Here is a 22084-nt window from a genome sequence, read left to right as displayed (position 1 = left end):
TGCCGATCTTGTTTGTGTATGTTAAGCAGTAGGGGAAGAGTGCTCACATGTACCCTACAGGTGGCTTTGTTTGCTTTGAGTGACTTTCCCTCCTAAGGTTAATTCATAATTCATGTCCGGGAGCCAAACATAAACAAACACAGAAATACGTGTGAATGGGAAAAGAATAAATTAAAAAAGCAGGCCCTCCAGTTGGCAAGTAGTGCAGTGTTATACAGCTAAATGTGTCTCATCGGATCCTCAGGACTCTTTAGCATGATAAATATTTCATTGGACTGCAACTCTGGTTTCAGAGTCAAAGACTAGGAACCAGGAGAGAGCAACAGATAATGTCAACCGTGCTTTAACCGGGGATCACAAAAAGGAAATTGCTGAGCTTTTATTTTTTTTATTTCGTTATATGTTTTAGTACGTAGCACTTCTTTTTGGGTTTTTACTCCTCCTTTCGACACGATGTTGGCTGCCAAGTAGGCTGGCCATGTGCCACATCATAAGGCATGCTCGGGTCTTGATGAAAGTCTTAATCATTTAATGGCCACAGTGGGAGCATTCAGAATATGCCATCTGCTACCTCTGGGAGATACAGGGTGGCTGACTGGGTGGTAGCTGTACAGCAGGGGTACAAACCAATCTCACAGAGCTGGTGTTTGTTTAAGAAAGAACCACTGGTGGTACCCTCTCCAACATCACATCCCTGAAAAGTCCACATCCCCACCCTCCTGTGATGAAAAATGGGAAACGTCTAAATCTTAACAGGGAGACAACACTGAACCTGTGTGAGAGAGGAATATCCTTCAAGCTCTTTTCAGTTATGTAAGTTACTTGAAAGTAGTTGTGACCATTGATGTGGAGCTGACAAGAGCACTCATGTTCACCAGTAGTCGCTGAGACACTTTGTCCAAGTATTAAGCTCAGGGTTCATAGTGGACATGTTTTACACAAGATCCTGAGGGGCTAACAACACACTGCACCACTATTTAAACTTTTCCACCAGTGACGCATAAAGCCCTACCCTGCAGGGAGCCATTGGTTTAAAAAAAAAAAAAAAAACATACCCAGAGGAGAAAGCATTTTCATAAAGCTTTGAAATGTAGTGTTTGACACCAAAAAACCCTGTCTATGCAAAGTGACTTACAACCAAAAAAAGCTATAGCACACTTTCCGTCAGGCCTAAGAACATGGAAGTGTAGAAGGCTTAGGATGGAGAATTCATGATTTCTCTGATTAACAAATAAATTTGGCTGTCAAACTAGGCTGCAGGCAGAACGGCGGGTGTGTTTTCAGGTGGAAGGCAGTGTTGGCATTTGGGTGTGACAGTGTTTTAACAGCACTGCTGTTGTCACAGGATGCCCCAGGACAAACTGCAGTGCTAATATAAAAGGTCGATCAGCCATTATTCTTGTCCTCATCCTATTTATGTTTCATGCTGCTTTGAAATGCATTTTCCCCCCAAACCTACTAAACCCTTTTCCCTCCAGCACCTTGTGTAATTGCAATCCATTGTTAGAAGTGGCACTTACAGCAGGGATAGTTGAGCACCATGATGTCATCTAAAGCAATGTATCCTCGCCGCTCCCTGGAAACAGTCGCCTCAATCAGAACCTGCAAAAGTGAAGTGAACGTAAATGCAAGTCGATTTAACTTATAACCACAGCAACAAAACTATACACTTGTGACTAACCTAATGCTCTCAAAGCTAAAGTGTAAAAGTCATTTTTCATAGAACATTAAGGCTGCGTGTATTGTATTGCTCTTGTTCCCTTTCCTTGACAAACGCATTAATTACAAACAAGCCCATCACTACATCGTTGCACATCTGTTGACCCAAAACAAAAAGCTAGACAATGAGAGGAATGGGAGAAAGATAGAAGCATAAAAATAGAGAGATGGATACCTTTTGCCTCAGTCCGCAGGGCCAAAAGAAATAATAGCTTTATCGGGAAGCACACAATGTGACGCCTGAGTCATGAGCCCCATTCTACATTCAGAGCGCAGGCTGCTGTGAAGCCATAACAGCAGATAATACAGCTTGCACAGGGCCACGAGACTCAAGGGAGAACAAAACTCCATGCCATCCCGTGGAACAATAAGCTGGATGAGCGGTGGGTTCTCATGAAACCTAATCAATATCAAATCACCATCCTCAGTAATAGTGAGAATCTTATGAGACGCAGGGGTGATGTTCATTATCACAGCACCAAGGACCACGTGTTTGATGGAGGGCAGCTTTGAGTTATTGTTTCTCATAATCCTCTGACCAAATGATTACAACATGGTTCATATCAATGGCTCCTGATTTTTACTGAGGCCACCACACACACACATATACACGCTCCAACTATTTTATATAGTCTCCTCTATGCTACTTTATATATATATATCGTTGTTTACATGCAGGCACAGCTGAAATACATTAGAGGAGGCTGAAGCTCAGTCATCTCAAAGTCGTGTAGCTGGTTAAGTCCTGTACTTTAACCAAATATGTTTGTCCAAAGGTCCAAAAGCCGTGTTTATTTTTGTTCTTTGAGTATAAGGGTTCCCTTTAAGACAAAACCAAGTCACAAACAAATCTTAACAATGTCACCATTTAGCCTAACCATTCTAAAAACCTGATTCCACAACTTACCACAACTTTCCTCAGTGAACAGAGTATTTTATTTAAAATCTGTCCACTTAACCCTTAGATAAACGAGTGACTGGACCCCACACTCTTCCATTAGTTGGTCAAAATGACCCCTGTTAGAATCAGTGTGTTTTTATGCCACTTTTGTCATTTTTGTTAAACATAATCATTTATATTCTTTGTATTATATTTTTGTCTACCCAAGATTGATTTCATATTTGATTTTTTTTTACAAACATTTGGAAAGTTTGAAAAGAGAAAACAACAGCAATAGAACAATGTCAACATCTGTTTTGTGTGTGTTTTACCCAAAGCTCTTTACAATGCTGCTTCCCATTCACACATTCATAAACACACTCACACACCGATGGCGGTGGCCATCCAAGGTGCTCACCTAACTCACCGGGAGCAAGTTGGACACTCTGACACGTAGCCAGGAGGGTCCGGGAATTGAACCATGAACCAAATTACAGCCATGTCATTTGTAGCATTCTCTCTCAAGCCCAGTGTGAGAGAGAGTACGTGTGTGTGTGTGTATAACCCTTTTTTCTTGCCTTCTTGTCTCATCTCTGTACGCAGTTGTGACAAACTACCTGTTTCTGGCTGTGATAATTGAACACAGCTACATTACATCTCCCACACCGACTGTTGACTTTATGATTTTTGTTACCGGAATGTTTTGAATGACAAGCAAACCATACATAAACATCTATATAAATAAATGCACAGACACACATGAACACAAAACACACACACAATACATACGGTAATGTAGGCTCCCATGTAATTCCATAGGAAATGAATGCAGGTCATTTTTTACCCTCCCTATGGAAGCTTGGGGTAGTGACACAAAAACTACAATTTTTTAAATGTATAAATGGTAGGTTAAAAATTTAAGTGGCATGATATCTATGAAATGATAACAACTTTTCATTACAAAGACATTGCAAGAAAATTACCTCACCAAGTCATTTTAACCCACTTATGCTTCTAAGGGTTTAGAAAGCCTTAATATGTGGTTGAAATCTTTGTAAAAAGTATTTTGAGTAGAAAATTTTCATGTACAAACCTAAATAATTGTGTATTTTACAATATGTTGTACAGCTACAGTACAGTATGGCATGAGGATCTTAATCAAATTGTTAATAGTAATATGAATACCTTTTCTTGAATCTTACTATAATACTTTTTTTAATTAAAACAAAGCAGCTTTACTTCAAGCTGAAAAAGTGATAGCAAAAGTATAAAATTTAAGTGACCAAGACTGATCTAGCAGTTATGGTTTTACAAAGTTTTTGATACATGATTCTAAAACACTTTGCTTCCATCTATACATCCACCTGCTCTATAGAGGTGCAGTATTTCTTTGGACTGTGAGAGGAAACCAGAGCACTCAGAGGAAACATGCAAACTCCACACAGAAGGAGCTGAGCCAGCCAGCAGACTGCAGGGGAGAGAGGAGGAGGCTAGGAACACACATAAGTGAGGTGAAAGGAAACGGAGAGAAGGTCCTGGTTGCTTGGTCTAAATGTGGAAGAGTGACCTGGGTCTGCCTATAGCAGGTTACTCTTTTCTGGCTCATGGAGGAACACTAAGACTAACCTACTTCTGTCAGAGTCAATTTTCATATTTGTTCCCAGATGCTGCTGGAACCTGAGCTAGAAGATGCCACTGGTTTTAAAAAAGGAAATATTAACATATCCTGTTTTCATCATTTTCACTCCCCCACGTTTTCAGATGGTCTATTTTCTAAAAAGCCAGTGAAGAAGAGTCTCCTATTTCATTCCTTCTATATTTCAGGTTTCATTGTATGTGCTGTCCATTTTGTCCTCTAATTTTCCTATGCATCTGCCAAAACATACTATAACATAATATTTACAGCGTTAATTAAAACACAATATGCTTCAATGTGCTGACCCAAATTAGCCGTATAAGCACACACTGCCATGCCATTAGACTACCATCAAATTAGCCAGGAAACACTGATTAGGCTTAATGGTATACAAGAAAGAGACAAAAAATGTCTTCAAAGTCTAATTAAAGGTGTTATTACTCTCTGCTAAACTAAAACACTCAATAAGAGATTGATTGCCGGTTAATTTCCAGTCTTCTTAGTCATTAGGTTACGAGGTTATTAAGAGGGAGACATTTGTTTTAATAAACAACCTTCCTAGATTTTTTATTGAAAGCCACTTTCCCAATGAAACTTCCCATATGCCTTCACTTAATTGTAATGAGCGGTTACTTTCCTTTAAAATGATAAAAATGAACGAATCATCTTCTTGAGTAAACCGAAAGTGTGACACAAAGTGATTTATGACAGATATAAAATGCACATTAGGAGAACATATTACATTACCCCGTAATATTGGCTTTTAGAAGCAGTTGTAATGTATACAAATCAAGAGAGGATTTATGTGGTCCTATAAACCAGCTCCCACCTTTCCCATTCCAGTCAGGAGACACCATTAGAAGCAGAGGGCTTTTACTCACCATTAGATGCAGTCATAGATAAATAACCCCTCTAAATATTCACAGACAAAAGGTTACGTACTGAAGTAAATCTGTTCAGGTGGAAAATGCCAAAGGATAACAGCCTGTGTCTGAGAATATGGTGCTAAGCGTTAGGAATCTCAATTTGTTCTCTACAGTATTTCATAAAACCCTTTTCTATAGCCATAGGCTCAGCTTGGAGGACTCTTAGCAGGCTGCTGCGGGGAAAAAAGGAGACATTATCAGACAAAGCTGAGACATTAGGGTTCTCATTTACAAGGCTTTGATGTGTCTCCCGCTTGCTAACTAGTTCCTTTTGCTAAGAAATTAGTGTAATAAGTAAACTTGATGGTGTCATAAGGGAAATTTATGGCTAGTCTGGTTTAAGAGTTTTAGCTAAACACATTAAATATGCCGATCCAATTAGCACATCTGCTTGTTTTTAAACATAAAATTAGGTTGTGCTTGCACTAAACTACAACATGTAAGGTCAGAAGTAATTTTCCTCTGGTTCCAGTGTTCTGTCTCTAGCTTCACATTTAACATATCTGGGTGCCAGGTTACTGTGTCCAGCTGCTTTTCATAGCATTTTAGGAAACATTTTGTAAATAACAAAATACCAGAGATACCATCATAGATGAGGATGGGAAGGGAGGTAGACTAAGTCAAGTTTTATCTTTTAGGGCAGTGATAGTTGGGAAACAAGCAGGCCCGTGCTTTTGAAGATCAGGGTTGTTGACCCATGCTTTAGACTAACCTAAGATAACCATGTAATGACGCAGAGCCCTACTTACAGTAAGTATGTATGGGTAAAAACATCAGGTTTAAGAAAACAAAATCAAATAAGCACATTTCTCCAAATGCTGGGATGAACCTTTACTACAATATTTGCATGTCTTCTGTCAATTTGAAATAATTTTTGGTTGCTGCAGTCATCCATAGTGACAGTAAAGACATCCTTTAATCTGACTAAGAAACAGGGGACAAAAATCATTTCCCATTTCTTGCAAAAACATTCTTATAAGCTAAAGCTACCTGAGCCAAGTGCATCTTAAAAAGGTACCTTTCAAAGTTCTAATCTTTCAGGTGACATTATCTCAGTTATTTTCCTGGCCAGTGTCCATGCAGAGCTACCGCAGAAAGATGTTCTATTGTTCGGAAATGTATTATTGGGCTAAAGATACATACAGGGTTCGGCTAATCAAATTACTAAAGTCTCATATTTGGATTAACCAATGCAAGAAAAGTGGGTATCAGCCCTTATTTTTTATCCCTTTATTTTTATACTTCGGATATAAAGTATTGTATTACAAAAAAATTATGGAAGATACAGAAAATCCAAATCGGTAAAGCAACAACACTTACAGCAGGTCAGATGTAGTGAAAGAGTGAATAAATAATATATGCAAAATAATATACTATATGTAAAAAAAGTAAAAAGTAATGTGTGACAGCTGAAAGTGAAGTTCGAAGAAGATTGTAACATTTGGAAGGAGTTGAAAAAAAGAGAAAAAAAGTGAGAGACTGAAATGAGGGGAGGAGGACATGTCTCCGGCTCTAGTTGGCAGTCTTAGAAGGCTCGATAACATCTTTAATATTTGATAACAAGGTTCTCCAGTTATTGCAAACACTTCTACCAATAAGAAGCAGAGAAATATGGCGATGTACACCAGACACACACGACATCTTCACTCGAGACATCTCAAGGTGATCTTTCTTTCTGACGATTTCTACCCCAAAAATCCATTGAACTCCAAATCCCAATTTCACAACTGTGATAGGAAAAGGTGATGTATGTGTAATGACTGTCACCCCCTGACATTAATATAAAGGGTAGCCTGATCAGGGAACCTAACCAAACTCATGGACAAGTTGGAAGGCATCAAGACCAGGAATGATAAAATCTTGAAAAGTACTCAAGCAAGAACATAACTTTTCAAATCACATATTGCATACTAATCCTCTTAGTTTTGGTGATTATCAGAGAATTGCTGACTGTTTTTAATTAGATTCCACAATGACATTTTCAAAACCCAAAGAGTGACTGTGAGTGGTGTAAACAAGGCATTTCATTACACCCAAAACTGTAAAATGAGCAACCTTGAGAAATATCTCACAGCTGTATCTGTGCAGTACAAAAGGCTACACTGACATTTCGTATCCCTCTGCTGGAGCAGGGAGCTAGGAGCTGTAATATGACCTGAAATCTAATAAGGTAAAAAAATTAAATAAAATACATGTGGAAAACCCAATCTAAATTTATGTGTATTCTCCTGGGATTTATTTTACTCAGAGATAATGATGAGAAGTGCCCATTCTTCACCTTTGCTTGCGAGCATAATACCAGGGCAAATCTGCCGGCCCATCACTTAAAATCCAAAGTGATTGTATTAGACTTGTTATGGAGCCAATACAACCAAACCCCTTCAGTATATAAAGCCACACAGGCTCCACTTAACGTGCTTTAGAGCTAAAAGTCTCTGGTGAAAACCATGAGAAGTGTGTGACGCAAACCAAGTACCTTTGTTTCACCTGTGTTTACTGTACTTGCTGTTTTTTAAGTGTTGCTGGTTAAGATGCTATTACAGGAAACATTCACCTTTATGCCTCCCCAGTCACTTTTTTTGTTTTGTCTGTCACAGAGAGCAGTGACAAGACCCTTTGTCACTCCACAGTGATGAGATGTTTGACTGCTGTGGGATTAGCATTGTAAACTGTGGCATATGCGACTTTATCCATCCAGTTTGCCTGACTTTCTTTGTACTGAAAGGCAGCACAAGTTCAGTTCATTTAAAGTGAAATTTGAGAGAAAGCAACATGACAAACCATTGCTTCATTTCCCATGCCACCACTAAATACCTTTCTCAATTTTTTCTAATGACCAAATCCCTGATACTAGCAAATGTAATCAAATAAAACTGAATAATATGTTTTCCTCCTACATGAGATAAAAGATAGGCTTTTAGCAGTTTAAGCTGTTCTATTTAAAATTAGTACTGTCAGTACAAATTTAGGTGTTAGACCCCTCTCCTTCTCCTGTACTGTTTGTCCTGTCTTCAGAGTCATTTACTCCTCCTCATAAGCCCATTATAAGCCTCCTCCTCCTAACTGGAGCTGTTCATTGGCAGCCACAGCACAGTACTGACTCACCTATGAGCCATCACTGTTTACTGGGATGCTTAGAGGACTGGGAGACATGCAAGTACCCAACTCTACAAAGGAAGAGAGGATGCAGAAAACACAAAGACAAATTCAACAGTACTTGAGCAAAGACAGAAGAGGGAAAAGCAGGATATTACATTTTCGTATTGCATTCGTGACTTCTCTCTATCTCTCTCTCTCTCTCTCTCTCTCTCTCTCGATGTGCTGGTAGAGCAGAGTAGCGGTTTGGGAATCTGCTTTGTAAAAGCTTTGTTCACACTGTGTCCATCAGCAGTGAAGTGCTCTTTAGCAAGACACTCAACAATTTTCAGTCATCACTCATTGTTAAACATTCAGTGTAAGAGCAACAGCTACTATTACAATTAATAAGGGTATTGTAAATACAATGATTCACACTGAAAATGGCATGGAAAAAACAAAACCAGCAGCAAGGACCTAGTTATTTGACGTAAAACTGGGCTAATGAACAGAAACCATGCTAGCCTGTTTATGAGGAGCAAAGCTCAAGAGAAGGTGTGACTGGCAGTTGCAATTTTCTTGTATACTGATTTATAGCTACAGTGCAGGGTTTTCTACACATACGATATGCTTGTCTGGGCTGCCTAAGTGTATTTGACCACAATTTTTTTCAGTCTGAGAAAACGCCATCCACAACGAACCAACTACAGGACTTTTGCCCTTGCTTCACCACACTTTTTGTTTACTTGTTTGCTGCTTAAAGTGTCAAACAGAAGCTCAGGTCAGCTATCAGTAATGTGAATTTCACGAAATAACTGATGACCTGACAAAGGAAACCTTTTGTCAGTGTGTTCTCTATCTCTACATTGGTGGAAAAACAGGCTTCTACTCAACATCAGTGCCTATGTCGAAGATTTTATACTGTATATCCGGTAAGAGGTAAAACTCTGTAACAACCTCTCAGATGAATTTTAGAATCCCCCAGGTTAAATGAAAATGTTGTTCAGAATCAGAATTGTCAATTGCCTAATGCAGCTGTGCCAGAATCATTAGGATGCTAAAGTAAATACAAACAAATACTATACAATGAATATTTAATGCCCCCTCAAAACACTAACCATAATCAAAGTCTGTTGAAATCACTGCAGTATTTAATGTGCCTGCAGTTTCCACTAGCATTGAAAGTAACACACTATGATCTATGGCTACTTATATATGCATGTATGTTGCAATTTTATATATATGTCAATAAGTGGGAATATTAACATGAAAAAGAGAAATGTTTTGATGGCTTTGAGGGAATTTGAGATGGACAACACATATAGTCCAGACTCAATAGTCATAAGGTAATTAGGAGTGATCTGAATGATTTTACAATTTTAGCCAAACAAGAGCTGTGCCGGTAACAGGTACCATCAGGTAACATTTTAAATAAGTTGGTCAAAACATTAGAACTGCATTATGTTATAAAGCACTCCAGTACACCACCACCACCCACTCTGACCTCAATAATAAACACATAGTAGAATTATCACCAGTCTGACAGTTTCAACTTAAAAACTGACAAAATATAATCTTGTAAAAGTGGAATTCATGGCAGACTGCAGTGTTAGATTGCATTAGACTGTACAGGTATAATGAATTAGACAGTGAGTGTATGTGTGAGAGGATTCCTGTGGACAGTTCAATCTGCTTGTCTCTATCCTAACCTGGGTTTTTTATTTTAAAATCATGTAAAACTCGTAGAACGGTGTCGCCCTACATCAAGCCTCCTGTTTGTACAAAAGACTAAGGTATTTACATGATGAAGGTCAGATCTTGCAGGGCCAAATATAATTTAATTAACTTGAGGAGATTGGCAGCTGATAAAATGCACAGTCCTCAACTTAATTGCTTTCTGACAGCTCTGCAGAGTTTGCTGAAAAAAGAACTTGGATTAATGGTTGGATATCCCTTATGCTCACCTGACTGTGCTGTCTACACACCACAGCACATGAAGAATCCACAATAGATGTTAGTCAGTCTTCATCTACAGTAAGTAGACATTGACATGCCATGAAAATCATCAGAGTCGGCTGAATATAGAGTACACCGGGCTCAGCAGGGGAAATGTATGCATGCATGCCTCAGTGAGATCTAGTTAGGGTCCTCGAGCACTAGGCTTCATTCACAAGGGAGTCAATGCTAATTAACTGCGAATGCAAGTCATTAACACTAGATTTAGTGATGATCAACAGCCTTACAGTGTATCAGATTTCAGCTGTGCAAGATGTCACTCATTAGGACTGAGGATCTTCATCAAGATCAAACTTCTCTTAATTTTTCCAAGTCCACAATGTTAGAGAAGCATCTGGGGTCATTAACACGTTTAATTTAAAGAAGGAGAGATGCAAAAAACTCATTAGCTGCATCACTGTGAGCATTAGGCATGTTGAGTTAAGAAGTTTGTACCTGGTATTCGTTAGGCCAGAAGGTGCTGACAGCCAGCTCAACCTGGTGCCACTGCTTTCCATGTGACCCCGATGTGTTCCACACTGGATTGCCGAGCGGACCACCATTCACTCGCACATATGCCCGTAAGGCCCCTGGACTGTGGCCATCGCGACTGTACAAGAAGTAGCTGAACTGTACGCAGTGCGTGTCATTTTCACTCAGCGTCTGCAACAACAGCTGAGCACGATGTCCCACAGCATGTTGGGAGGAGTTCACCAACATGTAGGATCCTAAAAGGAGAAAAAAAAGTTATTGGTTATTTATAGCAATCAGATTTTTCGGGTCAATGCAATGTTTTAATCATTCCAGCCTGCTACCACTTTTATACTGTTGACCTTTGACCTTTACATTGTTGACCTGTTGGTCTTTATGCTAAAGACAGATTCAGACAACAAGTCAATTTTAAATCCTTTTGTTCCTTCAGACCGGATGTCATCCACAGAAGCATGCATTTAGGAAAGTTATTAGGAAACGAAATACGCCTGCATTGTTTCAGGTGGAGCAGTGTTTTAATTGAACTGAATTATTTAAATTGAAAATAGAAAGCACATCTCTTGTGAGTGACGTAGTGAAATGTGTATGAATAATTGCTCCCTGACTCACTGCAGTAACTCAAAAGAAATTAATTAATTTAACACAGTTTGACCAGAGTGTGTGTTTAATTCATTGATTTGATAATGTAGGCAGTGATCTTAATACAGGTACACATGTGTGAGTACAAGAAGGATATAATTTTAGTTTCCTGCTGTCTGACCAAGTGTATTGCTTTATAGAATCAAAAGAAAAGATACATTATTCGAGCCATTTTTCATAAGTTGGTGAATAATTGAATTATATGGAAACTGTTTATGTTTTGGTTGTGTGATAATGCTACAATTCACTAGAATACACAAACTCACAAATTCAACTAACTCCTTAAAGTGCGCAACTGCATTTACTGTACAGTTTTTTTTTATGGCTTGTAAAACCGGTGCTGCCAACTGTTACATGTATTACTGTCCTACCATCATATGTTGCTGTAGATCTGTTGGTAAGATAAAGCTTATCACCCTCTAACAGCGGTAAAGAATCAGAGCAAAGAGAATTTAAAGGTCCACAAAATCAAAGCACCCACACCAAAGAGAAAGTGAGAGAGGGGTGTGTGTGACTGACTGTGAACTAGCTTGTGTGCTCTCTGCCGTAATGATTAGCTTTATAATGTGTCATTATGTGACCCTGTAGTTCTGACTAGTAGTTTGAGAAATCATATGTTGGCAGTTAAAGAGCAAATTATCAGTAAAAGGTCTCTATGTGTGGAAGATGAGGTCCTTTTTTGTGGTTGAAACTATTTGTGTAATTTTACTTCTATATAGGGGATGTTGTTAAAGAGGTGATAATGGTAACACACTTACTATGACACATACATGTGAATGGTTAACTTGAGCTGTTTACACATTTATTGCTTTAGAAGACACTGTTAGAACTGGTTAATTATGTCCCTGCTGATAGCAGCATGAATCAAATGGTAACATGGAATTGGAGAAGAAGCAACAGTCTTTATTTGCTCCCCTGCTAATTATTTTCTAATGCAGTATGTTATGTCAGACCCACTTCAGACTGGTACAGCATACACCTGTTCTGAGATCACAGTTGGCAAAAGTCCCACCTTCCTTTTTGTTGCTAAACACAAAAAGGCATGTTGATCTGGTGACTTTAGCTACTTCACACCGAGTGACTTTAAAACCAAATGTAGGGTTGCCACAAAATTATTTGTCTGAGTTTTGTGACTTTAAATTAGGTTAATTTTAGACATTTTCTCCTACATGCACCAGATTCATAGGCCCACATCAAACCACTGTTTTTAAGTCGCTGAATAAGGTGCACAGGCCTGGTGTGTGAGAAGGAACCTCACTCCAATCATATAATTTCCCACGTCTTTCTAACATGCACTGGTACATTTACACAAAGGAGAGAAAAGAAGGTGAAAAGTAATCCCTTTATCTTGGCCTAAGTCTACAACTACAAGTTGAAAGACTATAATAATTGTAGATACACATCACTTTTAAAACGTAACTAGCCAGAAAGAACATACTGACTTCAGTAATTATGTTTGGGAATTTACTGTGGCCATGACCCAATTTTTTAAATGTTACTAAATTCTGGAGCGGTTTTGGGGGCACAGTCATATGTGGCAAACTTGTCACAAAAGAACAAATCTGCTTTTAACTACTTTTAGTTGGATGAATTCACAAGAAGAAGTGAAGTATTCTCCAGCTTATTATGTGTGTAGGTGGATGAGAACAGGAACAGAAGAGTTCCCTGTTGAATGAAAAAAGACACAATAGGTGCTGGCTATGGCACTAGTTCTTGTGAATGCTGGAGACAGACACAGAGGAGCAGAGAAAAAGCAAACAGACTAGGCGATACAATGAACTGATGGCAGTTTTCCCTCTGCAAGGTGATGCTGAGGTAGGAAACAAGATTCGCAAACCCCCCCGAAGCCTCTACTAATCAGGATAACATAACCCCATTGCCCTTTGCCTAGCATCTGTCCTGCTTTGAGTCTGTGCCCGCTAACGTGATTAGCACAACAATGTTGGGAGACCTTCCTGTGTACTCACATAATCAAGCCTGTTGTCTTTGTACTCCAAGGTCTTTCTGTTCTCAGTCAGACAGAGCAGACAGTCACAGCCTTGGCGCCAGGTGTCCTAAAGACATTTGTTCTCCACTTAGGTGTAATAGCATGTGAACGCTGAATTGTTAAGACACAAAAATAATTCTTTACATCCCACACAGTCCCTCAAAAATTAAAATCATCCCTGACCCAAGAAGGCAAGGTCTTCTCACTTTCCAAACAATGCACCATACAGCCAGAAGTACTAATCGCCCGTGCATATTACCCAGGCACAGAAAAAGTAGCTTTTGTCTGTCTTTTCATAAGTTGAAAATAAGACACCTGATGGAGTCATCTGGCTCTTCATCAGCACCACCCAGCTACTGAGAAAACACTAATTATCTCTTGAAGTGCAAATAAGACAAAACGCCTAAGTTCACAGGCTGATGCTTTACATAATGAGATTGAGATTCACAACTCTTAACTCAGAGCTATAAAGAAAGTTAAACTGAAAACCACAGAGAAGGAGGGCTGGTCATTATCTCAAGGCTAGAATGTGGCCTTTATTGCAAAGCCACATTGCCTAGCAGTCCACTGTCCACAGCCCCCCCTTATTTGTGTCTTGTCCTGGGTGGGGAGCTCAGCAATCTCATTTGGTTTTGCTTAATTAGATCTTTTAGAATCCGTCTCCTCTCCTGCACCCTCCAGGCCCACAGGGGACTCATAAAATAACAGTGCAGCATTGGAGAGCCGCAGATGCACTGTCCTCACTGCTGGTTATAGCCTGGATTCGTGCCCCTTGTTTTATATATAGACATTATTAACACCTTTGTGTTGACTCTGCAAGTTACTGTAAAGTTAGTCGAGGACACAGGAACCGGTCATCCTTAACCTCCTTTGAGAATCATATAGAATATAGGTGAAGTTATGTATTTAATCAGGTACTGTGAGTGGATGTGGTGTATGAAAATGTCCATGAATGAAATATTATGACAAACAAAACCGAGGTCCCATATTCTATCTATGCAGCAATCCTAAAATAGTCCTTAGCATTACGTTACTTTAAAATGTGTCCATACAGTAAGTAAATAAATCTCAGCAGGTATAAGAGAGAACTTTGGAAGAAAGCATTGCGCTTTACACTTTGACTAAGTTCAACCTGTTCCTTCTCTGACAATGTGGCTTGATGTTGTGTTTTAGGGGAAGATAGTGCAAGTCTTTCAGCATTAGCAGTTTGTCCAATCGTTACCATATCTAGATTGTATACAGCCACAGCCTAATTTCAGGGTCCTGTGGAAGGAGAGTAATGACTATAAAAACCCTCACCCTCTTTTCTCAGAAAAACTTACTAGGAAGAACACGGATTTCTGAGAAAAGAGTAAAAGAAAGAAGACCTTGCTGTTGTCAAAAGATCGCCAGTAAAATGGTCCAACACAGCTTGAGTGTACTTCAGCGATGGACTAGTTAAATTTAAACTCAAGGCTAGTGGATTTAGCTTTACCTTGAGACATGGACATGGTGCTGCCTACACAAACAATTGCTGCCATTCTGCCACTCACTAAAAGCCTTGGATTTATCTAAAATGAGGTTTCAAGTAGAAGTTATAAGCCCTTTTCATCATCCACATCATGAGTGGAAACTTTGATTGTAACCTTCCGTGTGCCATCAGCACTTATGCCTTAGTAAGTTCGACTAGGAGTCTTTTTGTTCTTACAGCGGATTGCAGCCGTCGGTTCTGTGACGCTTGAGCCTGCACTATGTTCACTCAGAGGCCATGTGTCAGTGCAAATTACCTCGTACTGTATGACACATTACTATGTGTCTAGTAGACATGATGTTCCTATGCACATTAACTAATCTAGTACAATCAAGCCAATTTCTAATCAAGTTTCATTGGTTATAAGTTGCCACTGATCTATGATTGACATTTCAGAGTTTTTGTTTCTAACCAGAACAACATTTTTAACATATTTAACTACTTGAACATGATGTGACTTAATAATCTTGGTCTTTCAGCTGACAACCTTATCCCACATTAAACTGTTAAAAATCATTTATGGCTTCATCTCCTCTTGAACATACATCTGTTCATTTTTAACTAAGTTTCAAGTATTTCATTTAAAATTAGACTGATTACTTTTAATACAGCATGGCCAGACTACATTACAGATATGTCAGTCCATCCTGAGTTGAAGGGCAGCCTGAAATTTTCAAATTATTCCAACAAATTAACAAAATGCTTTTTCATGCTGGGCTCCTAAACTACAACATACATGAGCATCACAGGTTATAACAAAGCCAGTGATTAATTTGCTTCCCAATACAAATCAAATCAGATCAATCTGCAGCATTTTAGACTACCAGGCATCCCCCACATCTTCATACTCACGGACATCTCATCATGTTGTCTTTTGAATGCACACACTTTATCTCACACTTTTTTCTGTTTCTTTGTCGTCCTTTGTTATCCTTTCATATTTTCATTGTTTTACTGGGGTCCTCCACTGTTTGTTATGTTTACATTTTCTTTAATAGGTAAATACATGAAGATAAATCAAAACCAATCAGATTAAACTGCAGTGTTTGGTGCTACCATGCAATCCCAGCAAAACACATATGACAGCACCTTTCATGAATTACACTCCATGCACTATGAAATAAGATAAAGTATCCATCCATTGATGCCCCTCTCAAGGGCAAATGAACATCCATAACAAGATTATGAGTGATCCAGAATCCTATAATTCATACAGAGCACTACAGGACAACAATCTGGTCGCAGGCTTTAGGTGACACTATCTGTGGCAAGTCACAATGGACAAAGAAAGAAAAAGAGAATGATAAACAGAGGGTGGGGAACAGACAAACACTTGGGAAATTACACAAAAAAAGGAAAGTGCAAATAAGATGCAGAGTTGTTAACATCGGAGATGGTAAAAATAAATCGGGAAAGTAAGATGAAAGCACAGCGGAAGGCTACAGCATTTTTTCACTCTCCTTCCTGCGTAAAATGTTGCAAGCCTTTCTCTGTATGGCCCATTCAGCAAACCTTTGTTCCTCTGACATCCAAGGCCAGAGTCTAAGTAATGTCTAATACACAAGAAACCCGAGGTCTGAATATAAAGGGATCAATGGCTGTGTTAGGTTTTAAGAAGCATCCTTGATGCTACTTGCTGTGCCATTACTGTTAGTCTAAGCCCCGGCCAGCTCTCAGCACATCAGACGTGATGCTCCTCTTGTCACCAGGTGCCTTCATTCTGCCCTGTACTCACTTCTGAGAAGGTCATGTGGGATTTCAGACTCAATCTCTAAAGGTCTAATGTCCCCCAACTGTTTATTTGCTTCTGTGTGCAATAACCTTCACCACAAATAAATAAGTAAATAAAGTGCTAAACTGGGGAAAGAGTGGAGCTTCAGCCATTGGCCTGAAAGGCGCTTTGATGCTGTCATTTTCATGATGTTTGGTCTCACCCTGAAAAACAAAACAATGGCTGACAAATTTAGTGTAGTTAAATTGTTCACAAAGAAATACAAGCTATTAGTTGAACACACTGCACCACAGACATAAACACCTTGTCACTAGCAGCATGCATTGATGTGTTTATTAGCCATCACAGTACAAAGTAAGTGATCTGTAATTCTTTAATGTATTTTTCTTTGCCTGACCATATGGCTAATTCATGTCTGGAGTTATGTAAATAACATGGTGGAGCCCGTGCCAAAACTTGATGTGAAAATCGACGAGTTCTTTTCCTAATGGAAGATCTCATACAGGGATAAAGCAATAATAAACACAGGCTTAAATGACTTGCAGCAACGGCATGCAATTGCAGAATTTCTAGGAGTCTCCGACTTTATTCTTAAAATGAAAGGTGGCACAGTTTCCAATAAACACACAGCAGTGACTTAAAAAGAAATATGCATTTCCACAGGTGTTTTCACTTTTCTTTACCCACAAGGTATTTTTTTTCCTCAATGTCACCATTTTTGTCAATTTGCATATAAAAACTTTGTTGAGCCTCACCACACTCTAATTACACAAACCAGACATAATTTTGGATACTATTACTTATATGGTGAGTCAGATTTTGTCAGATTTTAAAATTGTCAATATTTTTTTGTTAGATTACTAAAATTAAAATTACATCTCCTATCTCATCCTGGCAATGTATTTTTGTGTCTGGATGTACGTTACTGCTTTCAATATAAGTCCCAATATGCATCTAAAAACAACTCAAACACAGTAAATTCATTTTGAATGGCACATTTAAAAAAAATAAAATTTCACATTAACAGACAGCTTCCTCACACATACCCCCCATAGCCAGCACCAGCACCACCACAAAAAAACTAAACACAACATTCCATAATTTGCAGCTCCACCTCTTTCATACCCATTCACATCCATTCATATAATTTTTCATTATTATCACCATCATCCATCAGGCTGATTCTCTCTCCCACAACTTTGAAATATTCAAAGCAGTGAACGGTAGGTATTGACATTTTCTGTTCTTTCAAACAATCCGCCCCTCTGGCTCTGAAATTTTTCATTGACTAAAGATCGATTTCAAATGACATCTCCTCTATCATTCATTTTCTAAATGTTAATAATGGAACAGAATTCACTTCATCAACTTATCGTTTTTTTCATCTGCACACAGTCTATCCTATGTGGAGGACCTAAATGCATTCTTATTCATCGCGCCCCATGTTTCTTATTTTATGACTTCACCATTCTCAAAAGCCCTAATTTAAAATGCAAAAACAGACAAAAAGGTGACAGAGAGGAAAATATTGAATTAAGCTGTATGGCGCCGCAGGGCACTCTTAACCTTTTTCCAGTGCTTCTCCTTTGTCTACACTTTAACAATTTATCCTCAATTTTTGCTCTTCACTTTATCTTATCCTCTCCTTTTAAGCAAGTGCTGTGACAGGTTTCTCTGCAGGTCTTTATCACCTCAAGTAGAGGGCCAGTAGACCACTACCCATGCCTCTGGGGAGAGCTTGGTGTGCACAGTACAGAAGTGGGGAGAGTAGCGGGCCAACTCAGGACTGATGCTCAAGCAGAAAATAAATGAAATACAAGTGGTGCTATTGTAGACGTAGCCTGTGCCTTCCAGCATTTGAAAAAGATAAGGCCACGTCAGCAAGTGGTGTTGTCTCCTTTCCAAGGAGAGAAGAGAGGAAGGTACATTTTCTCAACAGTCTGCCTGCGCTGACCTTTTGAATTGTCCTCGAGGCAGTGCAGGATCAACTGCCAGTTTTGCCCAGAAGGTGGATGTGTGGACACATGAGAAAAGAGGGAAGCACAGAATATGTACACTTTTTTTTAATACCTCTGTGTATTTGTCTTAATGTTATTAGTACTTTGAAAAGGCTTTCAGTCATTCTCAGACTTATCTTTCCCAGAGACACGACATATAGTTGGGACTGGGGATCGAACCACTGATCCTGTGGTCCATGGACGACTGCCTTACCGACTGAGCAACAGCTGCCGCATTCAGTCATTATGTGACTATACAGAGGAAAAAAAACAGTGATAATTGTCATCAAAACTTCGGTAAAACACATTATTTTACACCTTCATTCACACACTACATTTAGTAGTTGTAGTATTTCTTATTTAGCAATATCTTACATGCCTGACAATAAAATCTCCATCATCACTGACACAACTTTACTGTTGCACACCTGTAATTAGTTTTTGATTATAGGATTGTCAGCTGAAAAGAGTGTATTGTACATGCCATCGACACCTTCATTTGTTTTGTTTTTGTATTGTATTTAATTTATTAATTTTTTGTTAAAAGGACAATTGTAATTTTGACTTTCCAACTTTCTAACTGAGTGGAAACTTCCAAATACCACACGAAGTAAGCTTACTGATTACTCCCTTCTCAATGCTTGAGAATGTGCTAATCAGTAAAATCACCCACTGCAGTCCTGCAAACTCTCAGCACTGCATGGTGCACCACTGACCATCCATGCTGTCGACTAAACCGCACAAAAGCCCTAATAAGGCCAAATCCTTTTGGCAACAATAGGAAATAACCAGAAATAACGCAAGATTAGCAAAAACATTTCCTGTATTGGCATGGGCGACTCTGTCTCACCAGCGGTTTCCATACTAAAGGCAGGCAGACAGACGTGGGTTCTGCTGCAGTCATGAACGAAATCCTTTACATACTCACTGAGATCTTGACCATATGACTGAAATTAGTAACTCATTAAAAGAGATTAGTTCTGCTTTAACTCCCAGAAATGCAAATTATTTTAATGATTCTAATGTTCTATTAAAAATCTTTTAATGTATTCCTGATTGTGAAAATTAATGAGATCCACTCAAAACTGAGCAGTTAAGAAACTGATGTAGTGGAACCGTAGTTTTTCTTTTTGGTCCAAAAAAAAAGTCATTTTTAGTGCAGGTCCCTGAGGTACTCCACCTACATAGCACGGCAAAACAATGTGTGATATACACTTCTCAAAGCCAAAGTAAAATATGACTTGGATAAACATTTTTTTTAATTTGGCTGAGTTAAATGTAACAAATAAATAACGATTTAATTCTTGATTTTGATTTCCTTGCTGTATTTATAGGAGTGTGCTACCGGCAGTCTGTGGGTATCAAGTGTGTAACTAAAACTGTGTGTGCAAAAATGACAATAAGGATAAGTTCCCTCATGGGCCTCTAAAGGTTGGTCAGGGATGTAATCAACCATGTGGCCAGACCATAACCTCTACCGCAGACAGACAAACTAGATAACCAATTGGCACTGATTAATTTTGGCTTCATTCACCCTGTAAAAAAAAAAAAAAAAAAAAAAAAAAAAAAAAAAAAAAAAAAAGTGTCTTACCAATGAGCCATGAATCACCATTAGCAGCTCGGTCAAAGTGCAGACCCACACTGCTGTTCTGCAGAATGAACATGTCATAAGGCGCTGGAGGGCAGCAAGAAACTGCATTTAGCAGATTAGGAGTGTAATAAGGTAACTTTGTGATAATCAAAAGAGAGGAGCCTGTAATTAAGATATAAAACAAATATAAATATAGATTTATATTTAAATCATTATGTATGTGTGTGTGTGTGTGTGTGTGGGTGTGTGTGTTTATGTTCATGCACGACAGCAAAGCAAATACCTTTTTTATGTGTATGTCTGCTTAAAGCAAATTTGATGAGCTGTGGTTCACATGTGGGAGTGTGCAACTACGGACTTGTGAGCTGGAGGCCAGGAAACTCAGAATAAAACAAAAAGTCTTAACACATAAAGAAAGTGCCTTGGACCTTGTTGATCCCCTGTTCAACTTCCTCTCCTAGCAGCCAGCAACACTTATCAGCAAGTCATCACCTTTAGAGGAAACATCATGCTGTTCTGAAAAACACGCTTTGTCCCAATAGCACTATTATCTAGGAACATGGAACAATTAGAAAAAGTATAACAATTAAACAGAATATTGATGAGGTTTGTTCTTCACTTTGGGCTTAAATTGTAGGTCCTTTTATACATCATCTATGATTATCGACCGGTATTTTTTTCTTATTTGTAAATTATATAGTATGTGCTTCTGTTAAATAGCTCAGCTTTTAAATGTACTGCTTAAAATTGTATCCAAGCACAGTTTGTACTCAATGAGTTCAGTTAGTACTTCACTTTGCATAAAAATCTGATTTCATATGCTTTCCCAGATACACAGAATTAAACTTTTATCATCTCTTCTGCTATCTGTCCTCCCAGATTACTCCAAGCAGAGACTCTGCTTCTGCTAACAACACGAAAGTGAAGAAAATCAATTCTAAAATATTTGCGAAGACATTAAAAAATTAACATTTGCATAATATCATATTATATGAATGTTAGAATGTTAGAACTGCTGAGCATATGTTCAAATGTAACTCAGGTGCAACTCACTAACATTACGACTCAAGACATTACACATATGGCTCCACATAGCTTTCCTACATCTAATGCCTACAGGGCATTCACACATTCTTCTGTAAAATCCACCCATTTAGTTTCACTGCAGTACTCGGGCCTTGACGGCTTCATTCTAGCTGGCTGTTCCCCTGAGGCATACTGCTGGACAGAGAGGAGGAAACGCACACTCCTCTACCATGACAGTGCAATTATATGCAAAACTGAATTTTTCTTCATCTCCTCAACTACCGAATGAGTCCGGTTTTAATACTCTGTGTGTAGATCCACCAGACCTCTGCTGGGATGCTTAAAACATTATCTCGGCCTTAGATTCGACCTACTCTTTGTCCTGCCTCTCAACATCCTTGGAGGAAGATAAAATAGAACAAATTAATGGGCCTCCAATAATTTGTCCATGCCCCTTCTACATTTTCTGAAGGTAAAATTTAAAATTAACAAAGCTGCAATATTAAGAAAACTGCAAAAGAACCAACCCCACACCCCCTTTTTTACACTATATTCCTAATTCCTTTCCCTCTAAGCACTAAAAGGATTAAAGACGTAGAGAAAATGAATGAGTGAATAAATAGATGAATGATTATGATTTTTTTTTCTTGGAAAGCACTGCAAATCATATCAGCTAATGAGACCTGGGATAGATTTTGTTTTTCCTTACTGGATACATAGGAGAGACGGAGCTGCTTTGTATCTGCACCATTTAGAAGCGCGGACAATCTAGGGACAGACTAGTTTTCTGATTAGATTTTCATTAGCTCCTTGTTATCAATCACTGATCCCATTAACATGTCAGCATGGTGACATGCCCCTGTGGTAAAGTGAGAGGCT

The 22084-nt window shown here is 38.7% G+C and overlaps 1 protein-coding gene across 6 annotated transcripts in view; it reads right to left on the bottom strand.

Annotated features, from left to right (window-relative positions):
* ptprub (protein tyrosine phosphatase receptor type Ub) overlaps positions 1-22084 on the bottom strand; it is a 142281-nt gene that overhangs the window by 59618 nt on the left and 60579 nt on the right. For 5 of the 6 annotated variants that reach the window (XM_067510088.1, XM_067510089.1, XM_067510090.1 and 2 more), the window contains exons 3-4: positions 10688-10959; positions 1521-1602 (exon numbers count right to left, since the gene is read on the bottom strand). In XM_067510088.1, the coding sequence (XP_067366189.1) occupies positions 1521-1602; positions 10688-10959 (354 nt within the window). Of the gene's footprint in view, positions 1-1520; positions 1603-10687; positions 10960-13329; positions 13461-22084 lie in introns of all 6 variants that reach the window. The other variant, XM_067510093.1, reaches the window with a different exon arrangement.

The sequence above is a fragment of the Channa argus genome, chromosome 7 (assembly GCF_033026475.1).
Source record: "Channa argus isolate prfri chromosome 7, Channa argus male v1.0, whole genome shotgun sequence".
Classification (NCBI taxonomy): domain Eukaryota; kingdom Metazoa; phylum Chordata; class Actinopteri; order Anabantiformes; family Channidae; genus Channa; species Channa argus.
Note: the sequence above shows the minus strand (reverse complement) of the source record. Positions and strands in the feature narration are given on the sequence as shown.